The 25,026-nt window shown below is 41.0% G+C and overlaps 1 protein-coding gene across 1 annotated transcript in view; it reads left to right on the top strand.

Moving 5' to 3' along the window:
- The window catches only part of SLC9A4 (solute carrier family 9 member A4), a 65,804-nt gene that overhangs the window by 28,300 nt on the left and 12,478 nt on the right, over positions 1-25,026 (top strand). The window contains exons 3-10 of the mRNA XM_049651259.1: positions 4,456-4,715; positions 5,892-6,109; positions 9,059-9,261; positions 9,871-9,957; positions 13,213-13,283; positions 17,507-17,657; positions 22,431-22,448; positions 23,081-23,170. Coding sequence (XP_049507216.1) covers positions 4,456-4,715; positions 5,892-6,109; positions 9,059-9,261; positions 9,871-9,957; positions 13,213-13,283; positions 17,507-17,657; positions 22,431-22,448; positions 23,081-23,170 — 1,098 coding nt within the window. The remainder of the gene's footprint in view (positions 1-4,455; positions 4,716-5,891; positions 6,110-9,058; positions 9,262-9,870; positions 9,958-13,212; positions 13,284-17,506; positions 17,658-22,430; positions 22,449-23,080; positions 23,171-25,026) is intronic.

Here is a 25,026-nt window from a genome sequence, read left to right as displayed (position 1 = left end):
ATTGAATAGTGCCCCTCCAAAATTCATGTTCCACCCAGAATCCCAAGATGGGATCTTATCTGGAAATAGTTCTTTGCAGATACAATTAGTAAAGATGAGCTACACTGGGCTAAGGGAGGCCCTAAGTCCAGTGACTAGTCAGTCTCCTTGTAAGAAGACAATGTGAAGGCGTGGAGGAGAAGGGAAGGCCATAGGTAGACAATGGCAGAGACTGGAATGGAGTGTCCACAAGTCAAGGAACACCGAGGCTTGCCAACAACCCACCAGAAACCAAGAAGAAGCAAAGGCATATCCTCTCCTAGAGCCTTGACAAGGAGTGTGGCCCTGTCAACACCTTGATGGCAGACTTCTGGCCTCTGGGGCACTTAATCTTATTCAACAGAATAAGTTTCTGTTGACGGAAGCCATCCAAGCTTGTGGTATTTTGGTGCAGCCACTCTAGGAAACTCTTACTCGGGGGGATGTGTCAAAGCTGTACTGGGAAGGGAAGGTGCCTGTGAACCTGTGAGCAGAGGGAACACTGCACACCCTCCTCGTGTCCCTTGTCCCCATTCAACAAAGTGCATTAGTGCTATATCTAGCACCCTATGTGAGGATTAGTGATGACAGAGCTACTTTGAGGACTGTCCTCTCTGCCAACTCACATTCCAAAGCCAAAAGCCATTCTGTACTGGATAATATTGTTTTCTTCTTGAAATTCTCTTTATTAAAGGTATTATTGTTCCCAGGGCTAGAGGATGTCGAGGCTGAAATTTCTATTTAAAGGTAAGTGCTCACAGCTGTGAGGGCCATGCAGGAACAGGAAACCACACAACCCATTGTCATTTCCGTAACATCAGGGCAGTATAAAAGAGTCAAAAAAAAAAAAAAAAAAAAAAGGTCCAAAAGGATCTTTAAGGGAAGATTAAATGGAACAAAATTGGAGGCTGTAAAATGGCAGAGTGCATGAGAATTCCTTATACACAGAAGTACCATCATATTTTAAGACCCATTATTAGGAAAACCCCAAAACAACAAATGACTTTCAGCTTTCAACTCACAAATTTCCAGAAAAAACAGAGAACTACTTGTGGGTTTTTTCCGTTTATTATCTTTTGAATTGATTTTTTTCTGTTTAACTCTCCTTCTTCATAACTTAGTATACAAAGACTAAATGTGAAAAGTCACCACTCCTGCAATATCTTGTAGCAAAACCCTTTTATCTTAAAGAAGGTAATATACAGTCTGTGGTTCAGAAAGGAAATTCAAGTCCAGAGATTCTGTAGGGAAAAAGGAGGGCCAGACAAGAGAATTTTCCCAGTGAACAGCTATATTTGGCACCCAAGGATCCAAACCAGGTTAAGGAAGAATGGAATGGATTTCCAAGAGAAGTAGGCAGGGAGCAAGATCTGAGGTATCGTAGGAAGGAATCTCTCCACGCTTGGCCCAATGAGGTGCACCCTGTGTGTGTGTGTTTTTTTTTTTTTGCCAGGAGAGGGGACCTGGAAGGGGGGATGGGCAGCATCCAGAGAACAGTATTTAAGTACTGGTCACAGCATAAGCAAGTTGTGTGGTGTTCTGTGGAATGCCCATAGTTATAGCAGTAATCAGCTAAATATGTAAAACTTGAAAGAATGGAATAATTAAACTCTTCTTAGATAAAGAACACCAATTCATCATTCAGAGATGTAGTACAATGGTACATTTTATAGACTGCCAGGAAAGGACATGATATGGGCATAAGGACCCACCCTACCCCAGGTGTCACTGGCTCCTGCCCCAACTCCTACCTCTTATCTCAAGAAATAGACTAAATATAACAGTAGAAGAAATTACTTGTTAACAACTGGACTCCAGAGAAGAATAGTGTCTACACCATTTTGAAAGAGAGAGCATGTATGCAAACAGGGGAGGGGCAGAGAAAGAGGGAGAGAGAGAGAATCCCAAGCAGGCTCTGTGCTGCCATTGCAGAGCCCGACTCAGGGCTGAAACCCATGAACTGTGAAATCATGACCTGAGCCAAAAACTGAGTCGGATGCTTAACCGACTGAGCCACCCAGGTGCCCCACAGGCACACATTTTTAAACAATTCTGCTGCAAAAGTTTTCAGATATATCAACCGAAATTTAAAACCTGTTTGTCGGGGTGCCTGGGTGGCGTGGTCGGTTAAGCGTCCGACTTCAGCTCAGGTCATGAGCTCACGGTCGGTGAGTTCGAGCCCCACGTCAGGCTCTGTGCTGACAGCTCAGAGCCTGGAGCCTGTTTCAGCTTCTGTGTCTCCCTCTCTCTCTGCCCCTCCCCTGTTCGTGCTCTGTCTCTCTCTCTCTCAAAAATAAATAAACGTTAAAAAAAAAAAAATTAAAAAAAAACCTGTTTGTCGATCCCATTTTTTTTCTTTCTCCTTCCAACTTTATTGAGATATAATTGACATATACCATCAAGTAAATCTGGATAAGATGTTTTATCTCCACACAGAAATGGACAACAAAATGTATTAACAGTTTACATGGTGACCCTAGGGTGCCCATGGACAGAGATACTCATTATAGTCCAGCCGCTCGTTCTGTTTCTGCTACAGGAGAATGACCTCACTCAAACAAATGTGAGGCACTCCTTAGAAAAAAAAAATGCAAATAAGATGAAATGGGGCTTTGCTTTAAATATACCTTGATGGTTTATGATTGTGAACCTAACAAGAAGCCAGCCTAGGCTTCTTCATTGCCCATCTCTGTCAGATAACAACAATCTTTTATCATAAAGGTGATGTCACTGGGGTGGGGGGCAAAGCAGACCTGGAGGGCCAGGACTGGGAAAAGGGCTGGGGAAGGAATGGCAGATTGAAGACCACGGGCAGGGAGTCAGCATGTACACAAAGCAGCCAGGAGTTCTGGTAAGCCCTGTGGGTGAAGCCAAAGTCAGAATGCAAAAGCTGTCGGGGAACCTTGAAGGACACTGAGTGTTTCAGTAAGGACAGACCAAGACCAATTGGGGGGATGGACAGGTCAGAGTGAAGCGGAAGGCACAGGCTTGGGCAAGTCTTGCAATTTGCAGAGTGGGGGATCATTCCAGAAGTCAGGCGAGAACAGAGTGTGAGCTGGGGAAATGAATGGGATATAGACTGAGGGACTGCCCACTCCTGTGATTCTGCACACAGAATATAATCACTGACCCTGTTGACTCTTCAGGGCCTGATAGTCTCAAAGGCCTTCGTTTTCTGCAGAGATCTTACTTTACCTGTTCTGTGTGTCTCATTAACTGTGTGGCAGCTGCCTCTTTTCAGAAGCTCAGTCTAACTTCTGGGCTGTCAAGTACATGAATTAGTGATCCCTAGATCACTGTAATTTCAAATAAGTGTTGACGTGAGTAGAGACCTAACAGGCAAATTGGAAGCGTGTATCACATGGGGGCTCAAGTCCTTTGGAGGATTCAGTGAGACGCCATGTACGGAAAGTGTAGCAGGTGAGGCCTGACTGAGAAATAGAAACCACACAGTAGGTTAAACAGAGATTTTAATATCAACATGTTAACGCTAATAAAGGAATAGCTGTAAGATATAAGGGGATGCTCCCTGGCATGCTAGGACTGAGGGATGGCTCCCCTAAAGAAGGACAGACTCGGAAGGGGTTCAGTTCTCACCGGGGAAGGTGTGGATGGGCCACTGGGCAGCAGAGAAGCTGGCTGGTTTCGCCAGAGGAGGTGGTATGGAGCTGCTGGGCAAACAACAAGTCACCATCAGGAGGGCAGGCAGGGAGCAGGCATCAGCAGTGGGTGGCGCACGGCATGCAGTGCAAGCTGGGCTCAGGCCGGAGCACAGGGAGGTCAGAGGAGCAGGCTGTGTGGACAGGGGTCCAGGAGAGGGTTTACAGACAGAGGGCTGCTCACACGGACCCGTGACCACAGCCATGCCGCAAGAGGGCCAAGCCAGATTGTCTTCAGCCAGCGGTGTAAGATGACAGAGGAACCGCTTCCATGCCCTTTGGCCCCCACAGGACCCACAGGAAGTCCTCCCAGTCACATGACTGGACTCTTGCCCCTCCCACCGGAAGTTGCTGGAAGCTCCTACCTCCCGCAGGGTCCCTTCAGCGCCCTCTACTGAGAAACCTGTGACATGGTGCTCTCTTGAAAGGAGAAAGAAATTTTGCTGAAGGAATTCCATTGTTTGTAACAGAGCCCGTATAGAAAGGTGCCCTCGGAGCGGGGAGGGAATAAACTGGTAACTGACACAGAGGTTGAGCGAAGAGACTGGCACAGAGTGGGTGTTCAGTGATTGAAAGCTGTGTTAGACAATTATCCAGTGTCACCGAATACATTTAAATTATTTGGAATACATTTAAAAGTTAGATATTAGCCCTGTTGATATTCATGGCTGTGTAACTCATTGCTATGTGTTATTTAAGTAGACATGAAGTTAAGAATCTGTGTCAAGTATTTCTCATTTCTAATTTGTTTCTTTTCTTTAATTTTCTTTTTGCCTAGGTCTTATACAATATATTAATTGCCTTCACAAAGATGCATAAATTTGAAGACATTGAGCCCGTCGACATTTTGGCTGGATGTGCCCGATTCGTTATTGTGGGGGTTGGGGGCGTCTTTTTTGGTGTCATTTTTGGGTTCATTTCTGCGTTTATCACACGTTTCACTCAGAATATCTCTGCAATCGAACCACTCATCGTCTTCATGTTCAGCTACCTGTCTTACTTAGCCGCCGAGACACTCTACCTCTCTGGCATCCTGGCGTGAGTATAAACCAAGGACCAACTCTCACAGCAATAAAAGAGAATTTAGGACCACATTGTGTGCACTTGCATCTGAAAAGGCAGGGCTTTGGGCACCAATCCTTAAAGGTATTGCTGGATTCAGGCTTTTTTAGCTTTTGTACAATCGGATTCAGGTCCTTTGCCAAACAAATATGTTCTCTGAGCATTTGTACTTGCTCTTTTCCTGAATTACCTTAGCATAGCAGAGCATGGCAATTATAAGGTCAATTTCAAAGGCTCAGAAGAGCTGATCCAGGGAAGAACTAGAAGTTCAAGGTTAAAGTCTTATTTCAATAGTTCTTTTTTTTTTTTCTTGAAAAATTCATTATTTTAAAGGGTAGAGGGAAGCATGCCATGAAGGACTGTCATTCCTGAGCTCTGCCTTCTGCTATTTCCCTTAAATTACACCACAGCTCCAGGACTTATCAGTGTGGAATGAAACTAGGTAGATGGGATAAGACCAGAAGTCCAGATTTCTTTTTCCTAATGAAAATATTTGTAAATGTTTATCCTTCCATAGATCTCGGAATGAGGCTTCTTAACTTGGCTCGCCATATCTGGTCATGTTGTTTTCTCTATGGCATTATCCTCATACCCAGCTACTCAGGCAGAAATATTTAATTTTATTGTATAGAAATATCTATTTTAATTAAATATAATAGTGTAAAATCTAGATTCACTATTGTCCCACCTACTACTTAGACAAGGCAAAGTTGTATCTCCTCTCCCGCCCCCAACTGCCACCCACCCCGGACTTCTTAGTGGCTCTAGAACAAAAACATTTTAAATGAAAAATTTCTCATTAAATTCTTGTAAGAAACGTTGCTCAGGTGGAGGAAACGAGAGCCTCGCTGGATCATTTCTTATACCAGAAACAGTTCTGCTTCGGGTTGGTGCATGGTTGATGCCGTGTTCTTGTGAGGAAGTCATGCCATGCCCACCTTCCCCAACACCCTCCACTGGCGCAAGCCCCTTGGGGAGGGAGAAGAGTAAGAAAGAAAACCCCATGGGGAAAATGCACCCAGAAAGGGGAATGGAGAAGATGCTTTCTCTGGGTAAAAACGGGAAGAGTGTATCTGTGGCATTACCAATAGGGAGTTATTCGTGGAGGGGCAAAATCTTGTGGCTCCTCCTAAGACTCTGCTCCTTCTGCAGGATCACGGCCTGCGCGGTAACAATGAAGAAGTATGTAGAGGAAAACGTGTCTCAGACGTCCTACACGACCATCAAGTATTTCATGAAGATGCTGAGCAGCGTCAGCGAGACCCTGATCTTCATCTTCATGGGCGTATCCACCGTTGGAAAGAACCACGAATGGAACTGGGCCTTCATCTGTTTCACCCTGGTCTTCTGCCAGATCTGGAGAGCCATTAGTAAGAGGCAGTAGGGCCCCCAAGGGGCTCCTGCCTGCTGCTTTTTGTTTATTTCTCTTCTTCCTTTATGCAGTGTAATGGCCTAAGGAGTGAGGTGAAGCAAACTGGTTTTACTGGTTAAGGGAGTATAGGCACCTTGTAGGGACCTGGAATGGTGTCTGTTTGCTCCCTCAATCAGTTTAGAGCAATTAGTGGCTGATAAGGTTGTGCACTGCAGCAAGGCTGGAGCAATGAGTTTGTTTTTCTTGCTTATTTGAGGAGAGAACTTTCGCATCTACACGTTTAAATATAACTCAAAGAATTTCTCCCTTGCTCTTCACCGCTTTGTCAATTTTCCCCTCTTGCACCTTCAATCAGATATAGATTATAAACTGTGAGCATTTACACTTTTATTACAGGAAAAGTGAGATCTCACTAAGTATATTTTATGGAAGGCAGGTACTGTTAGGAAACATTCCTCTAAATAATACACGTGGTTTTGGTTGAAGGTTGTGTTTGATGTAGAAAAACGCAAGGATCAGAAAGTAAATCTTTATTTTTAAAAGTGCTTACTTTAACTAATGAAGGCAACTCTATCATGTAACTGGCATCACCCCTATGAAATATGCCTAATTTTAAAAAATGAGATATCTTTTTTTTAAGTTTATTTATTTATTTTGAGAGAGAAAGAAAGCATGAGTGGGGAGAGGCAGAGAAAAAGGGGGAGGGAGAGAATCCCAAGCAGTCTCTGTGCTGTCAGTGTGGAGCGTGATGTGGGGCTCGAACTCACCACCCGTGAGATAATGACCTGAGCCAAAATGAGATGCTTAACCAACTGAGCCACCCAGGTACCCCCCAAAATGAGATATCTTGACCAAAGGCTACTTATTTACCTTGAACATTCATGTTTCTGGGGCTAGCAAGAACATTAAGTACGGGACCACATTATATGTGCTGCCTTTTGGTTAGAAGCAGTTTGATTTTAAAATGATTTTGACCAGGATTTGAAGCATTTTCTTAATTGACTTTGACTAACATTTTCAAACCAATTATAATGAAAGATAAATTATGGGAAATGACTGAGAACTTACCTTGGACATATCAATTTTAAATTAATCCCAAGTGGGTTTTAGAATCTAGGAAAGAATAACAAGAATGCAGAAATATTAAAATAGTCATAAAACTTACTCTGAATATATATGCCTGTTAGGGTGCCAGGGGAGAAAGAATTAAGAAAACTATGTTATGTAATTAGGTAAACTTATAATTTCAAATCAAATCATGGCACTGTTACTAACTAGCTATTTGACCTTGGATGGACTTAACTGCTCCAAATCTTCCTCCTCAGCCACAAAATGGTAGGCATGAACAAATTTCTTGAGTTCCCTTCAGTTCTAATACTCTAATACTCTCTAATGTCAAGAGAAGTAACACCACCAAGCTTCAGCCCAGCCTACAGGAATATAAACCATCTGAGAGAGTGTTAATATTATGGATACCTCAATATTGTTGGCCTTTGGTGACAATCCAACCCAATTCCTTCATGTTCTAGCTGGTGGAAGAGTCATCGAGAGAATGGCTGACTTGGCCATGACATAGTGAGGGACAAAGCCAGCTGTCAGAACCTAGTTCCCCCTCCCAGCATCCCAGCCTGACTCCTTGTGGCTAATAGTAGTTCACACTCAGGAAGGCTTATAACATTGTAAGTCCCTGTTTTCTATGGTTTATAGATAGTAAATTTATCTAAATCTTCCATGTATCTTCTGAGAGGAATACTACCATTACCTCCATTGAGCAGATAAAGAGACTCAGCACATCAAAAGATAAGAACCTTAGCCAAGGTCACATGACTAGTAAGTCTGTGGAGGAGCCCGGACAAACAAAACACAGTGAAAGATGTTAAATTCTACTGTCTCTCACACTGTCCATGTGCTGGGTATCACAGGTTGCTTGCTGTGGGGCACCTGGGTGGCTCAGTCACTTAAGCGTCTGACTCTTGATTTCGGCTCTGGTCATGATCTCAGGGTTCGTGAGATTGAGCCCCTGTTGGGCTCCATGCTGACAGCAAGGAGGCTGCTTGGGATTCTCTCTCTCTCCCCTTCGCCCCTGCCCCAGCCCTTCCCCTGCTCATTCTCTCTCTCAAATAATAAATGAATTTTTTTAAAAAATTCAAAAAGTTTTGCTTGCTGTGAGGCATGTGTGATTAGAAGTCATGGGAGGATACCGAGAGCTTTGTTCCACAGTAAAACCTCCTCTTTAGCCAGAGCTTTAGTGAAGGGACCTTTCCCACCAGGAAGCACTGTGTTGGTGGTAAGCTAGGACATGTGGCCACAAGGGGATGGAAAGTCAGTGTGGTAGAAAACACCTCTGTGTTTTAAACAAGCTCTGCCATCCTCCACCTTCCACTTAATGACAATAAGAACCCCCCTTTAAGCCCTTGCCAACTTTCTTGTTTGCACTGAACCTCAGGAAGAACCAAACCAACCACAAAAGTTTTGCTTACCCCGGAAGAGACCACAATCACTAAGAGAGTCCTCTTATGTTTAAAATTATACACCTCCTTTGGTTACTCATTGAGAACACGAGATGATAAAAATGTTTCTGTCCCCAAAGCAATACCCTTGCTTTACCTAGTTTTGAAAGGCAGAGCAAAAGCTATGAGTATAGATTAGAAAATATATCATATTTCTTATATGAGAAAGTATCAAGATTTTATTTCGTTAAACACACACACACACACACACACACACACACACAAGGTAGGAAAGTAACAATCTGAAGCACTATTGTTCACAACTACTCAAAAAGTGAAAACTTTTGTAAGATATTCTGTTTGGGATGGACAGTCATGGGTATGATGGAATTAGGTTGCCTTGTTTTGTGGGCGCACGCGCAACACTTGGGTTCCCTAGTACTGAATATCTACGTATTCATAACCTTCTGCTCTAATATATATTTCTCCCTTTCTAGGCGTATTTGCTCTCTTCTATGTCAGTAACCAGTTTCGGACTTTCCCCTTCTCCATCAAGGACCAGTGCATAATTTTCTACAGTGGTGTCCGAGGAGCTGGAAGTTTTTCACTTGCATTTTTGCTGCCTCTGTCTCTTTTTCCTAGGAAGAAAATGTTTGTCACTGCTACTCTTGTAGTTATATATTTTACTGTATTTATTCAGGTTGGTAGACTTCTTTCATATTTGAAATAAGTAGATTCTTTCAGGATTATGCATTAAATTAGCATAGTAATAGTATAGTGTCCCAAAAAAGGGACACTCTAATTTTTCAACATGTGCTCAATTACTCCAGCTAAATTCTTAAATATTTCTAGATCATGTTTGTTCATCTTTTAACCTCTAAAATATGTTTCTTTTTAATCAATAAAACATATTAATCAAAATATTCCTGGGTAACGGGCAAATGATAGTCATTCTACTGTGTTTTGCTGAAAACAAGATTCCAATTAGTACTAGATAGTACAAGTTTTTGTTTTAGGTGGAGATATCTCTGAGTAAACTAGCGAGAGGTTATTTTAAGGGATGGCACTAAATTCCTGTTTTAAAGCAATGCCCATTTTCATTGCTTTTTTTCATTGCTTCACTGAAAAAATTAAATCAGAACTAATTAAATAAAAATTAAAGTAAACAGTAGAGCATTTATCTAGTAGCAGGTAGTACAAAACAAAGATATGAACATTAGAAGCTCTAATAGTTTTGCTAATAGATTTGCTCTCTTTAATGAGAATCTTCACTACAATAATATTGTTTATTTTGCCATTTGTGATCTAGGGAATTACAATTGGCCCACTGGTCAGGTACCTGGATGTTAAAAAGACCAATAAAAAAGAATCCATCAACGAAGAGCTTCATATTCGCGTAAGTTTTCTATCATAATTAGCAACTTAATAGGATGTTTTCCTTTGCCACTGGTAGGAGTAATCTAGACCTTTGGTGCAGTGTTGTGTCCATGTCACTGAACATAGCCTCTTTCCTTGCTTGTGCTAGTTTCTGATTGCTGCTGTAGGAAATTGCCATAAATTTAGTGGCTTAAAAAAACCCCACAAAGTTATTATAGTTCTGGAGATCACAAGTTCAAAATGGTCTCAGTAGGCTAAAATCAAGATGTTGCAGGGCTGCATGTCTTTCTGGAGGTCCTAGGCAAGAATCTGTTTTCTTGCATCTTCCAGCTTCTAGAGGCTTCTAGCATTCCTTGGTTCATGGACTCCTTCCATCTTCAAAGCTAGCAATGGCCGGTCAGGTCTTTTCTCATGCTGCATCACTCTGATACTGACTTTTCTGCCTTCCATGCCCACATTAAAGACCTTTATGATTATATTAGGCCCATGTGGATAATTTAGGATATTCTTTCTGTCTTAAGGTTAGCAACCCTTAATCCACCTACTATCTTAGTTTTTCTTTGCATATAAACTAACATATTCACAGGTTCTGGGGATTAGAACATGGACATCTTTGGGAACCATTATTCTGCCTATCACATCTGCTGCCCCTCAAAGATTCACATCTATTCCACATGCAAAATACATGAACTCTATCCTGACATCCCCAAAGTCTCAACCCATTATAGTGTCAACTCAAAGGCCACAATCTCATCTAAATTTTATCAGTTCAAAAGCCCCAAATCTCAGCATCCCAGTCATCTAAATGAGGGAAGAGGAGTGAGCCTCTGGGTATAATCCATCCGGAAGCACAGCTCCTCTTTAATGCCAAACCTGTGGAACTCGAGAAACAAGTTGTCTGCTCCCAAAATACACTGGTTGAGCACTCACAGGGTAATGGTTATAGATATTCCTTTTCAAAAAAAAGGGGAAATTAAAGGGAAAAAGGATTCATATCCAAATTTCTAAGTCCACTTGGTTTCAAGGGCTAGGAACAACCTCTGTTCCACCAGATTAGAAGTCCAATCTGGGTTCTACTCTTTGGGTTCTCAGCTTCCACCCTATAACCTATAGCCTATGTTTTTAGCTCATTCCTTTGATCAGCTTGTTTCTTGCCTGCAGAATGTTGGGGTCCAACCATCCCCTTTCACTTTGTTTTTTCTCTGTCCCTTTTCGTCCAAGTTAGCAGTGTTTCTGTCCGGGTTCAACAGGGAAGCAAAACCAGTAGGAGATAGATATGGATATAGATATAGATATAGATATAGATATAGATATAGATATAGATATACATATACATATACATATACATATACATATAGATGTAGATGTAGATAGATTATATAGATACAGATATCAATATACATACACATATACATAGATATAGATATAGATATAGATATAGATATAGATATAGATGTTAAGAGCTTTGTTGTAAGGAATTGGCTCACTAAGCAAGTCCAGAATCTGTAGGACAAGCCTTTAAGGAGGGTAGACCAAAACTCTCAGGCATGAGCCACAACTGCTATGCAGTTGTGACCGTTCTTTATCGGAGAAGCTTTGGCTCTACTCTTCAGGCCTTATAACTGAGCAAATTAGACCCACCCAGATCATCTAGGATAGTTTTCCTCACTTTTAGATAACTGATTATGGACTTTAATCATATCTACTAAATATTGTTACACCAACATCTAGATTACTGTTAATAATACTTGGGGACAAGCCTTGCCAAAGTGACACCTCAAAAAACTATCATGGTGACTAATATTATGAATTGTCCTATGTACTTCTGAAATAATTGTTCCAATGGAATATGGGATCCTCTGCTCTTTCGGAATTTTTAATTACGAAAGGGTAAAGGCTTCTACTACTTCTGCAGGAACAGCCTAGTGGCAGTTTTCAGTGAAAACATTCAACCCTGACAAAGATGAAAATGAAGTTGGGCACGGCTTCTACCTGTTGGTTTAAGTTCAACACACTGTTGGAGGGATGCCATTTTGTATGGCTCCAGGGAATAAAAATGAGAGCGAATACATGGAAGACAGAAGGAAAGAGACTTCAGCTCAGTTAATGAAGAGCATTCTGGAAATAGCTATGGCGTACCCAAAGGTGAAATGGATGTGTACAAACAATGACTGGGAACGCTTGGCATAGCTGCTAAACAGGAGATTCAGGCTTTTAGGGGATTATTGACCCAGATAATCTTTAGGTTTCTTTTATCCCTGAAAGTTCATGGTTCTAATGCTGGAGAAACTGATGAAGCCTTTCAAAATCAGCCCTGAATTTTATGGCCAAAGTCATCCAAATCTAAACCCAAAATTTTCAAGACCATTTGAAAATACTCGACAGAAGGGATAGGGAGTGAGTGTTTTAAAATAAGAAATGATTTAACTTGATTGAGGATTTTTGTTTCTGTCTTTATCCCCTCCGTTCGTTATTTTTAGAAATTAAATAGTATACCTAAGACAATAGAACATAGATATTCCCTCTTTTCTTATTTTTTCTCAAATAAAGTTACAATTATTGGTTGAGAATACATCAATTAAGTATTTCAGAATTAATTTAGTATTTTAATGTACTTTGCAAAACAAATTTTAGAAGTCAGCATAAATTTCATTGATTGCAAATTTAAATTATAAAGACTAATTCATAAGTTTTGAAGAGATTATCGTTTTTTTTATGAAATTCCTATAAGCAATTTGGGTAAAGCAAATTTAGTACAATTGGCTTGCATGGTGAAATATAAATACTGAGACAAAATAACCAGGTAAAAATGAGGCAGATAGATAAATTTTGTTGTTATATATTATTATTATTATTTTTATTATTATAAGATATCTGTAGAATTATATTTTCAGAAACTATAAGTTGGATACTGACAATGCGGTGAAATTAAAAGGAACAATTAGTTATGACATTCATGTGATTTCAGTAATGAGACATTTTCTAAATCATTCTAAAAAAATATTATTCAAAGCAAATAGCAGGTATCCTGTTTTCATTGAAAGTTAGGCACATTATTAAGGAGCTTATCGACGGGATCTGTGAATCCTGAAACTCAGTTGAATTATGATGGAAGGCACTATAAGTTTCAGTTATATGAATGGGGTGATAGAAAAGAGGCTACACTCCAGGAAATTAAAGCCTCCTTTGTTTTCCGAAGTGTATTAGCTTTCCTTGTGTGTCTTTTAGGGTTAACGTTTCACTAGCAATCATTTTCCTGTATTTGGCTTGGCAGCTGATGGATCACCTGAAAGCTGGAATTGAAGATGTGTGTGGGCACTGGAGCCACTACCAAGTGAGAGACAAGTAAGGAGGCCGACAGTTTCGCTGACTTAGGAAGGATTATTTGTGGCCTGGGGAACCTCAAAACGTTACACTGAAAACTGAGCAGTTGACTAGAAAGAATCCAGAGGAACGGGACCAAGAATATGAAGGGCCTGGGAGCCGTGGCACGGAAGGGGCAGGTGGGAGCACTGGGAATGCCCAGCCTGTAAAAAGGAGAGCGCTCAGGGGGAAGGGGCTGCTGACTTAGCTGAGGCTGTGTCAGAACTAGACTAGAGAACAACTTTCAGATTGAAAGGAGACAAGTCGAATCTAAGTTTAAAGCAAGAAGTTCCCCAGTGAGAAGAGAAGCTCAACCATGACTTCATAAGGCTATAAAGGGAGTTTGGTGAATCATCAGGATCCTGGGAAGGAGAGTCCTCCCCTGGGGAGGGAGGTTGTGGAGGAAGACCTTCAAGGGTCCTTTCCACATATGATTCCGTAAGAATATTAAATGTCCCTCTCCTCTGCCACCATCTCACATTTCAGAACACATTCTCTCCCTGGATTTAGTCTACAGCCTATTTCTTCTGTGGCCCCGAGGAGAATTTCACTCAGGATAAGGAAGATAAGAGTTTGTAAGTTAAACATAGCTATTTAGCAAACGTAGGAGTTAGTAGTAGTTGAATTAACCGAATGGTAGATGTCTTCTTTTTAGGGATTGCCAACATATTAATGTTGGTGATTCCAAGAGAAACGAGATCTTGAAAATTCTGGCTGTCAAGGAGTAGTGGCACCCACATGAGAAACTGGGAGCTTATGAGTGGGCTTTTTACATTTTATTTATTTATTTATTTATTTATTTATTTATTGTGTGTGTGTGCGTGTGTGTGTGTGTGGTTAATCTACTTTTTGATTTTAATTCCAGTTAGTTAGCATACAGTGTTATTATTAGTTTCAGGTGCACAATATAGTGATTTCAACACTTCCATACAATAATACCCTGTGCTCATCACAACAAGTATACTCTTTAATGACCATCACCAATTTCGCCCATCCCCCCCCCACCCCTCTGGTAACCATCTGTTAGTTCTCTATAGTTAAGAGTCTCTTGGTTTGTCTCTCTTTCTCTTTTTTTCCTTTGCTCATTTGTTTTGTTTCTTAAATTCCACATATGAGTGAAATCATAGGATATTTGTCTTTCTCTTTTTTATTTCGCTTAGCATTATACTCTCTAGCTCCATCGATGTTGTTTCAAATGGAAAGATTTCTTTCTTTTTTATGGCTGACGAATATTCCATTATATATACACGTATATATGCCACATCTTCTTTATCCATTCATCATTCGATAGACAGTGGGGCTGCTTCTATAGTTTGACTATTGCAAATAATGCTGCTATAAACCGGGGTGCATGTATCCCTTTGAATTCGTGTTTTTGTGTTTTGGGGGTTATTTAGTGCAATTCTGCCATCAGAGCATAGTTCTATTTTTAACTTTTAAAGGAACCTCCATGCTGTTTTCCACAGTGGCTGCACCAGTTTGCATTCTGAGTGGGCTTTCTTTATGAGATAAAAACTATAGTTTTAGCAGTCCTCCTAGTGTTAAAATAGAACTTAAGTTATGGGAATGTTCACCAATCTAGAACCTAGGTCATGGATTTTTTAAGTTTAAATCCTATAGTTCTTCCAGTGAAAAATCATTTAATATTATTCTATTTAGCCAAATCGGTACCAAATTTTCTAGACACCAAGGCAGATATTGAGAGCAGTAAGATGCACCCAATGCACTCAAGATCCTCACAATTTGGTAGACAGGATCCTGGGGGAACAAAGAGAGAAAGAGCTCCAACAAATACTGATGATCTGTATAAGAAACACTATAACGGAGGTAAATGCACGGAACTGCTATAATACAGAAACAAGAGTGCATTTTGAAAATAAATGAGGTGTTCTACAGGCAAAGAAGAATGGAAAAAAATGCCAAGCAATAGCAGTAACAGCAGAGTATTTCCAATTGTGAAGGCAACAAAGAGCATAGCATGGTTTGGACACAGTCCGAGAAAGGAACATGGTAAGACAAGAGCTTGGAAAGACAGAGATACGCTTCTGTGGCACAATGCTAAGGAGTCCTAGAGAGCCATTAATCCTATAAAATTCTATTTGACCTTTAATAGATCAAAAGGCTTTTATTTTTTTTTTTAAAGTTTATTTATTTTTGAGACAGAGAGAGAGCGAGCATGAACGGGGGAGGGTCAGAGAGAGAGGGAGACACAGAATCCGAAACAGGCTCCAGGCTCTGAGCGGTCAGCACAGAGCCTGACGCGGGGCTCAAACTCACGGACTGCGAGATCATGACCTGAGCTGAAGTCGGCCACTTAACCGACTGAGCCACCCAGGCGCCCCTCAAAAGGCTTTTAAATACGAGAATAACATGACCATACTTGGCTTTGGGGAGGCAAACAACAACAGAGATATGGAAGCTGGGTTTGAAACAGATACTGTGGGGAAGGAGACCTGTAAGGGATGTTCACATGGATGTCTAAGAGTTTCATCTTGCAAGCATAAAATAAGCCTCAGGTACTGTGCTATCTGTTTCATATATGGTATCTTACCTGACATCCTGAATCTCCTGCGTTAGCACTATTTTTCTCCTTGAAGATAAAGAAACCAACTCCAAGAGATCAACTAACCTATTCTACAGTGGAACCTTGATTGAATTCAGGTCTGGCTTTAGGACCTCTTCTGATTTCAATGAACCATAGAGCTTTCAGAATCATAAGGATGAGGAATTAGCAGAAAGAGCACTGAAATATTTCTGAGGTGGAAATGGTGACTGGCTCTGGATATAACCAGGAGGGCTAGGAAAGAGGCAATAAGAATGACTTTCAGATTTCCAGATAGCGAGTCTAGGGGACTAACAATGCCATGGTTAAATGCATAGACTATAGAAGAATGTTTAATTAAATAATAGCTAGGTGAGGTAACAACATGGGTGTGAAGAGGGGAAGCTGAGGACAGGACTCTGAGAAGTTTCCGTTCCTCTGGGGCAGGTGAGGAAGAGGAGGAGATTTGGAAGAAGTCTTTAGGGAGGCTGGAAGGGAAGCATGTGTGAATCAGGAAGTGGAAGGCACAGAGGAAATGACCCCGTGGCACATCAGGAGAAGCCATGGGGCAAGTAAGGCAAGGGCAACAGCACCAACTAGCATTGAACAGTAAAGGTCAAGGTGAGCTCAGTGTGAAGAGTGTCAGAGAAGTCCTGATGGGTGGGGAGCAATGTCGGTAGATTGAGCAATAAATAGGAACAACAGCCTCTTGTGAAGAAAGAGAGAAAACAAGAAGGCTGAGGGTTTGACCCATTTGGAGCGAGAGCAGGCACGAGCTAAACACAGATCATAAGGTATCACAGCCTGTAACCCCGGAGGAGACTTGAGTGATAAAGCATCCATCCGCCTCATAGGCCAGGAAACCAATCACCAGATAATAAGCCAGCAGCTCAGGGAGTTATGTTCCCCTCCAGAAAATAAAGCAGGCAGACAAATTACTCTTTGAATGTAAAATGATTGGAAGTGTTGACAATGTCTACCCCAAACAAATGGCCAACTCTGAAGGCGCCATATGCATACGTGCAGCTCAGTCTAATGGGCCAGCCAGAGGTTTGCTACAATAGTCGGCGGCCATCAGCGCCTAGCCTATTCAGATTCTCCATCATTCAGACTGTCAGGATAGATGTGGGGTCTCCCCCCAGCCCCTCCTTAATTGTCAGGATTCAAAATGATCTGCAGCATAATGGGCAGAACTACTGTAACTACCGGGCCATTTAAATTTATTGGGTTCTGGTTGAATAGGCCAGTATTACTGTAAGAGCAGCTGCCACTGTCAGGAGGCTATTAGAATGAAACATTTGTTCAAAAGCCTCAACCCCTCATTTCTTCTTTTACAATTGGAGCTGGGCTGGGCTGGGCCTCCCCCGCTCCCCACTTATGCATACTTTTCTGCCCTGATTGCAGCTTGTCCCCTCCTTTTGTTTAGTTGATTTTCAATGTATTCAGGCCAGTAGGCTATTCTTCCTTTACTTAAAAAAAAAAATTATATATATATATATATATATATATATATATTCTATGATTTTTTTTAATGTGTCCAAAGACTGAATTCTCAGCACTGTCCTCGTGTTCAGAATACAGTTAGTCTGTTTTAAGAAAAATATATACTTCCATAACACATACAGAGATCAAAGATTGTCAAACTGTTGGTCTTTGTTTTTAGGTTTAAGAAGTTTGATCACAGATATTTACGGAAAATCCTAATCCGAAAGAACCAGCCCAAATCAAGCATTGTCTCTTTGTACAAGAAGCTGGAAATGAAGCAAGCTATTGAGATGGTAGAAACTGGGATCCTCAGTACCGCAGCCTTTTCCGTACCATGCCAGTAAGTTCTATATGCCCTTTGATCTGGACTTTACATGCCAGAATTCCAAGGGCACACATTCATTGTTCAACTGAGAGATAACACTAGGATCAGAGAGGCAGAAATTGAAAGAAAGGAGTTGTGAAAAAAGGATGACCTGAGTCTTGGCAGCTTGTAGTCTGGCCCACGCTCAACCTATGTCACCCAGTTTTTGAAAAGTACTTTCTAGCAAAAGTTGTGTGCGACAGTTGTATGACACTTTTCTTTGGGAAGGAGGGGCAAGTGAACTTACAGAATTATGGCATGGTTTACAAGACTCTTTCTTTCTCTTTTTGATTAATTGCTACCCTTTAGCCGCTGTTCTTTTGATTCTGCTAATCCTATAGTAAAAATTATATGCATTTCTCCCATAAGTCATTTCTCTTCCATCTTCGTATGAGGAGAGACCTGGTCAGCACCTTGTGACGCTAGCTGGGATTCGGGGATGAGTGGTGGAAGCCGGAGGTGTGGTGGTTGGTGGGCTACTTAAATTTACCACCCTCCCCCACCCCGTCAAGGATCTCCAGGGTTCTTCCAAGAAGCAGTTTATGAATTGAGCAAACTACTCACAACATATTTAAGATAAGGAACACCTGCATTCTGTCATCTTCTGTAGGTAAAGTCACTTGATCGTGAGCTTCAACTGTATCTTCATGTTTGAAAAGCAGGTGAAGAACAGGTAGCAATAAAATTTTCACTCATGCCTGAGTGTTATCTCACATCCCTTACTTGCTAATGAATCAAACACCCTCACCTTTCTTCCATGGCCTGGAAAAAATCTAAAGTAGCGTCCTGGAGGGCATCTTGGTATGAACAGAAAGCTTTCTGCCTTATTTCTCAGTGAGACTCTTTTTGTGGTTGGTTGGTTGGTTTCGGTGCTGCCCACTGCATGGCTTGCTTTAAGGAAACTTCTGATATTAAAACGGCAGTGAGCTAACAAATATTTATCGGCAATGCCATGCGGAGCCATGTTAGAGCCTAAGGCAGAGGAAAAAATCAGGAATATTGATTCTGTCTTTATTTAAAGTGCTGATATTTAATTCATCGTGGCTTTTTTCTTCTCTGCATTGACCTTTGTTTTCTAAATTATTGCATTTCAATCCTACTTAACTTGACTGAACATTTTTGGCGTCACCTTAGGCCCAAACCTGTTCCTTGGGCACTTATTATGGGCCAGGGACTGTAAAACAAACACGTCATGGAGCTCATACCCTAGCAGGGTCATGGCATTAATAAAAAAAGGTCTGGGCCACCTGGGTAGCTCAGTTGGTTAAGCGTCCGATTCTTGATTTGGGCCCAGGTCATGATTTCACAGGTCATGACATCTCTTGGCAGCCTTGCGTAGGATCCTCTGTCCATCTTACTCTCTGCCCCTCCCCCGAGTGTGCTTGCTCTCTCTCTCAAATAAATAAACTTTTTTTCTTTTAAAGGCCTTACAAACACATAATCATAAAATCTAGGAAGCTATGAGAGTATAAGAGGTGACCCTCTGGTCTCCAGGCATTTGGCTTGCTCTAATGGGAGTTAATGCATTGCAGGAGGCCTGGATAAGTTCAGGTGCTTTAGACCATTAGGAACTTCCTCAGTTGGTTTGCTTACTAGTTATGTGAGCTCTCGGTCTAAGAATGTAGGGGCACTTATCTCAAATGCAATCTATCATGTGTTAAACCGTATTTTGAATCTCTGTATTACACTGCACTGGTTGCAAGCAATTGCCCCTGTTTCTAACCTCAAGACAGTTTTCAAGCCAGCTTTATTGGGAGGGATCCTGTCTGTCGAGTCACTTATTTTTTAGACACTGATTCAAGATTAGTAAGAGAGACTTATAAGTTAGAGACTTTTTTTTTCCTCCTGTAGCCCAAACCAGTTAGTAAACTAGGGTAGGAGAGGAGATTCTTTTAACTGATATTTAATGCAAGTTAAACTGTATTTAAATCGCATTTATTTGATCTCATCAGAAATCTGGACGACATCAAGCAGAAGGAATTCCTCTCCTGAGATCAAAGCAGCCAATTTCTTAAAAACAAACCTTCGTACAATCATAGGAAAAAGAAGTGTGTACCCAGCTCACTTTTTATTATTCTGTATGAGACGATAACAACAAAATGCAGATACATTTGTGTCTTTAGAAGTTGAAGCAATTGTTCTACAAGAGGTTTAGCTTTGCAAAGTCTTCAGGAGAATACCGCCACCAGAAGCTGTCAATAGCATTGTGCAGATGGTGTTAACTCTACGAAATGCCCTTACTTTTACGTGCATTATGTTATTTGACCCTCACAACAACCCCATGGGATAGGTAGAGTATGTACTGGGATTGTTGGCTTCAATACAAGGCACCTCGTTTTACCAAGGAGTGGTAAGCTTTTAGAAATATCAGACGATAAAGGCTCAACCTCTTGAAAGTGTCAAAGCTTTCAAAAATATGTGGTAAATATTAAAGAGATATTAAAGTATATACATTTATAGGCATAACAAACTACAACTGTACAACTTCAAAACATCATACTTAAAAACTCCCAAATAATTCTAACATGTCGTTTGCAAAAAAACACAATTTATTGTAGTTTAAGGATTTTTGAATCGATCACACGTTGATAGGTATAGGTTTGCATTTCTGCGTTCTTATACCAAAGATTCTGGGATGACGATAATGGTGCCATTTTCACCTCCATAATGGAACATGGTGTTGTGCAGAGCTGGGCCCTCTTCTGTGCCACTCTTCACTCATTCTAAATGTTGGCCATCTTCGTGACCTTTCTACAAAGACACAAGGAACCCACACTAGAGAAGAGCAGTTAGGTGCCATTAGTTGATCAGTGGGCACATTCTCCAGTCACCTTAGCGTGTTTCTCATGGATTTCACGTGTAAAGCTATCACAAGAGAATGGGTTCTTACAAATGAATCAGGGGATAATATTTGATCTTTTACGAATTCATTTTATGGCATGAATAAGAACATCTACGAGTTCATATCTATATTGCTGTGTTTAGAACTGAAGCCTCTTTTTACATTATTATAGCATCTGATTTAGAAAAGTTAAGAGAAGGGTGCCTGGGTGGCTCAGTTGGTTGAGCGTCCGACTCTGATTTTGGCCCCCGTTGTGATCTCATGGTCATGGGATTTAGCCCCGTGTCAGGCTCCAAGCTGAGCGTAGAGCCTGCCTGGGATTCTTGCTCTCCCTCTCTCTCTGCCCCTCCCCTGCATGCACACATACACTCTTTCTCAAAATAAATAAATAAACTTAAAAGTTAAGAGAATTATGAAGCTTTTATTAAAATACACTTAGGTTCAGATTTTCCCAGTTTGATTCAATAGCTATGAAATTACCACGGGGCTTTCATTTAAGGTGATGGAAATTTCCTTTATGGATAATGAATAAATGTTCCAGTGACAAGTCTTTCAGCTTATAATTTAACTTATTTGATCTAGAGATTATTAACATTCTGTTTTTCTAAGGATTGTACCTTTCCTGATAATAAGATCATTTCAGGGATGATTTTGCTAATGAGTGGCATGTAGAAAACTCCAGGTATCCCCTTGCCTAAATTAATAATTCCTCTGTATAATTTCATATCTGTAACTTCCCAGTGTGGGTCAATGAAAGATAGTGGTCCATCTGAATGGACCTTAATTAAGTCTGGTCTTTCCCAAAGTGGGCAATTACAAACCGGGGAGAGTGCCAAGTTAGATCTCCTGCTATCTCAAATTTAATTTGACCATCTTATGACTTTTTCCTAGTTGGTTGTGAATCTCATTATGAACATAGGAATGTAACTTTTGATTAGCTGTTGTTTCTGCTTGGCAAGAGATTGCTTCCATTATAACAAAAGAATGTGCTCAGATTGTGGGAATGTGTAGGTGTACCTCAATCAGAATAGATTTTATTCCAAGGACTTTTAAACAGTTAGGTTGAAGTGCCCTGATAAGACTGTTTAGATCACCAAGGGTGGTAACCGAATATCAATAGTGTTGACATTTGCAGCTCTGAGATACAGAAACTCTGATTTCAAGGATTTTGTAGAAAGGGCATTAGTCAGTCTACAAATAGTATTGCTAAATAAATTCTGGCATACTGTGATATCTGGTATCCAAGTCCTTAAAGACATTTTACCAATTGTACTTTTAAAATGTTCTTACAAAATGTACTTACAAAGTGTACCAAAATACTTACTTGCAAAATGTCCTTGCTATTTATGGCTCTATTGCTACTAACGTTTGGGAAAAAATACTTTTAAAGTGGCCTGTATTGAAACCAATAACTACTTATCTTCATGATCAATTATCCTAAGACCTCTGCATGGCGATAGTGGCATCTCAGCGCCCTTACGCACTGAGAAGAGCTGCGGTAAGGAACGAAAAAGAAATCAATAGTCTGTAAGGTTTTATACCAAGATATTAATGGAAGGGATAGTATTAAAAGACAGATTTAATTTTCCTTAGTTTTCTCTTTTTTGTTCTTACTTTCTATAGTGAACATACATTATTTATTCGCTGAAACATTTTTTAGAAATTCCTGCCAGGAGATTGAAATGATTGAAATCAAATATATTTGTCACATGAGAATTCCGCACATAGCGATGTCATGCCTTTGACATCCTCAGAAGACAATTGTGCATTGACTGATAACCTGGACATGACTTGATTTTTAAATCCTTTCGGGGGTGCGGCAGGGGGAGGGCTCATGGTGAAGGAAGCCCTGGGGAGCTGTTCATGCGGAGGCCGGGAGCGGTCAATTGCTTCTAGAGTCTCACAGAGTGCCCAGTGTCTCAGAGCTCGCCTGGCTTTCAGAATATAAATGGCCTAAATATGATTCTAGTTTCTTACAACTGTTCTTTAACCAAATATAAAATCTCTGAAGGGCCAATTCCAAAATTTTAACACTCCCTTAGATCAGAGCTATATCCAAAACGTGGTGTGCAGATGATGTCCGTGAGCTGTTTGTCACCTGTTTGAAATGAGAGAAGTACAGCCTTGACTGAGTAATCTTATTGCCGTGGACTCTAACCGTAAAACATTCGATTTTAATTTTATAGTATCTTTTTAAAAATTTATATTCTAACAGTTGACTGTTGTATTTAACCAACATATCTCTTTGTAATGAATATGGAGGAAAAAATAACAGACTTGTAACCACCTGAAACCCCTTTTAAATAAAGGGATTAGAATAATTCCCACATAAAAGCTATAGGGAGGAAACCTTATCTTCAAAATGTAAGTCATGACACACGTACCGACATTTCACATGAATTGACTAAAACAATAGAAAAAAATGATGTAAAAATAGGGGTTCTGGAACTTAGAATGCCCACACGTATGTTGATACTTCTGTGGCACTCTTGCCAAGATGCAAGAATAACGCTTGGCTTCCCTCCAATGATGTTTGCAGGGCCCAGAGGATACACAGAATCAAAAGGCTTTCCCCTGAAGACGTGGAATCCATGAGAGACATCCTGACACGCAATATGTACCAAGTTCGACAAAGGGTGTGTATAAATTATCTGCCTTGTTCCCGGGCCTGTCCTTGGAACCGGTCATTCAAGAATCAGTTCTTATTCATATTATCTCCTCTGCAGCAGCCTTCTTGCTAAACGACTTCTTTCTGCTTAATTGCGAGAACAGAAAGTTAATTGTTACTTTTCTGCTAAAAAAAAAATTGGCACGTGTGGTGTAGAAAAGAATGCAAATCCAATTGCTGGCCCTAGGGGTCAGGCTGCCCTAGCCCTGCAGCCTGGTACTTTCCAGAAGCAACAGGCTTCCCTCTACCTCCGGAGATGAACAAGTAGTGGATCTCACTCACCGCCCCACAGAGAAAGATGGCAGTGGGATGCCAATGGCAGTCAAGTTGTCCTGATCTGATTGACTGTAATAGAGCTTAGAAAATTGAGGTGGTTGTTGCAACTACAATGCTGAACGCCTACATCAAAGGAGATGTACTCGGCATATTATTTTTCAATTCTGGATAAAGGTATGGAGTCTGTACTACCACTTGGGAACTGGTGCAAAGTGTATAGTCAGAACATTCCCGGGGGCGGTGGGTGAGTCCTTCTGAAATTTTGATTTAGTCAAATGACATTTAAGCCTGTGAACTCTACTTAGGAGTTGTTGTTGTTGTTTGTTTGTTTTTAGTTTTTTTTTTTAAGTTTGACTATCCCAATTCTTACGATATGATTATAAGTAAAGTCATTGTGAGGCCCTTGGTTATAGAGCATAGTCTTGATGGGACCAAAAAAGCCATCAGGTGAAAGCCCCTCGTTTTCAAGTAGAAGATGCTGAGGTTAGGAGAGTTGTTTATCTGACCTGTTGAAGGTCACACACACAAAATCCAAGTTAAGAACCTAGGTCTTCCAGCAGTCTACCCAGTGCTCTTTCCATGACTCCAGACTTAAGTGATACAGTTAAAGTGAATGTTTTCTGGCTTCCCGTTTTGGAAAGGTCAGTGATTAAGGGGAATGTGTCAGCAAAGACTCTGCACCTGCTGAAGGAATATAGGTCAGCATCAATCATAGCAAGCTTAGAGTAAATGCAAGAGCTTTCAAATCATTCCAAGTGAAACTGTTTCAGTAAGACTATCACATTCTGATAAATAGTTAGATAAATTGTTAAGAACTTCCTGGTTTGAAGAAGGTCGGCTAGCTTAGTGAGGGCCAGAGCTCGATGAAGGCTGACTAAAGCATAGCCTTTTCCCCATGTTTATGAATGTTGAATTGAAGGAAAGGCCCAGAAATGGAGATGGAGATCCTGGGACTCCAACCCAGCTTAAAATGAGGTCAAATACCCATTCTGTCTTTATTCCCTTTTATGCAGGTTCCCAGATAGCCACCTTTCTTCTTTTATAAGGGTGCTTATTCAGTCTGTCTTCAGGCTTCTCCCTTCTAAGCCACGTAGCATCCTCCTTTCTTGTTGCCCCCAAATAAGCAGATAGGTCATGAAGATGGCATGGGGAGAACGTAAATAATAAATGGAAGGGAGTTTCAAGCTCCTGAGATGGCTTCTGCCTCCACTTTTGTTACTTTGAGAGAGTGAAATTCACCAGTCCTTCCCCTTCCTGTCTCCTTTCTTCACCATCTTTTACGTAGGTCATATGACTCTTCTTTTCCCTGTGGTCCTCTTGCCCTCTTGAAGGAAAAACTGCTCTAGAGATGCAGTGCAGGACAGCTGTCTGTCTCCTTTGTTTCTAGTGGGCAATCTACAGTTTTGAAGATTGTCACAAAAGGTGACGGCTGTAGTCTGGGTGATAGGTCAGTGGGCCTCATGTGGTGTGGGGCTGGTGGCTGGAACATTTCTCACAGTCCACACCTCAGAAGAGGCCATCTTGGGAGTCAGGAGTCATTTCAGAGCA

Source organism: Panthera uncia (genome assembly GCF_023721935.1).
Source record: "Panthera uncia isolate 11264 chromosome A3 unlocalized genomic scaffold, Puncia_PCG_1.0 HiC_scaffold_11, whole genome shotgun sequence".
Classification (NCBI taxonomy): Eukaryota; Metazoa; Chordata; class Mammalia; order Carnivora; family Felidae; genus Panthera; species Panthera uncia.
The sequence above is the reverse complement of the archived record's forward strand: the minus strand, read 5'-3'. Positions and strand labels throughout refer to the sequence as shown.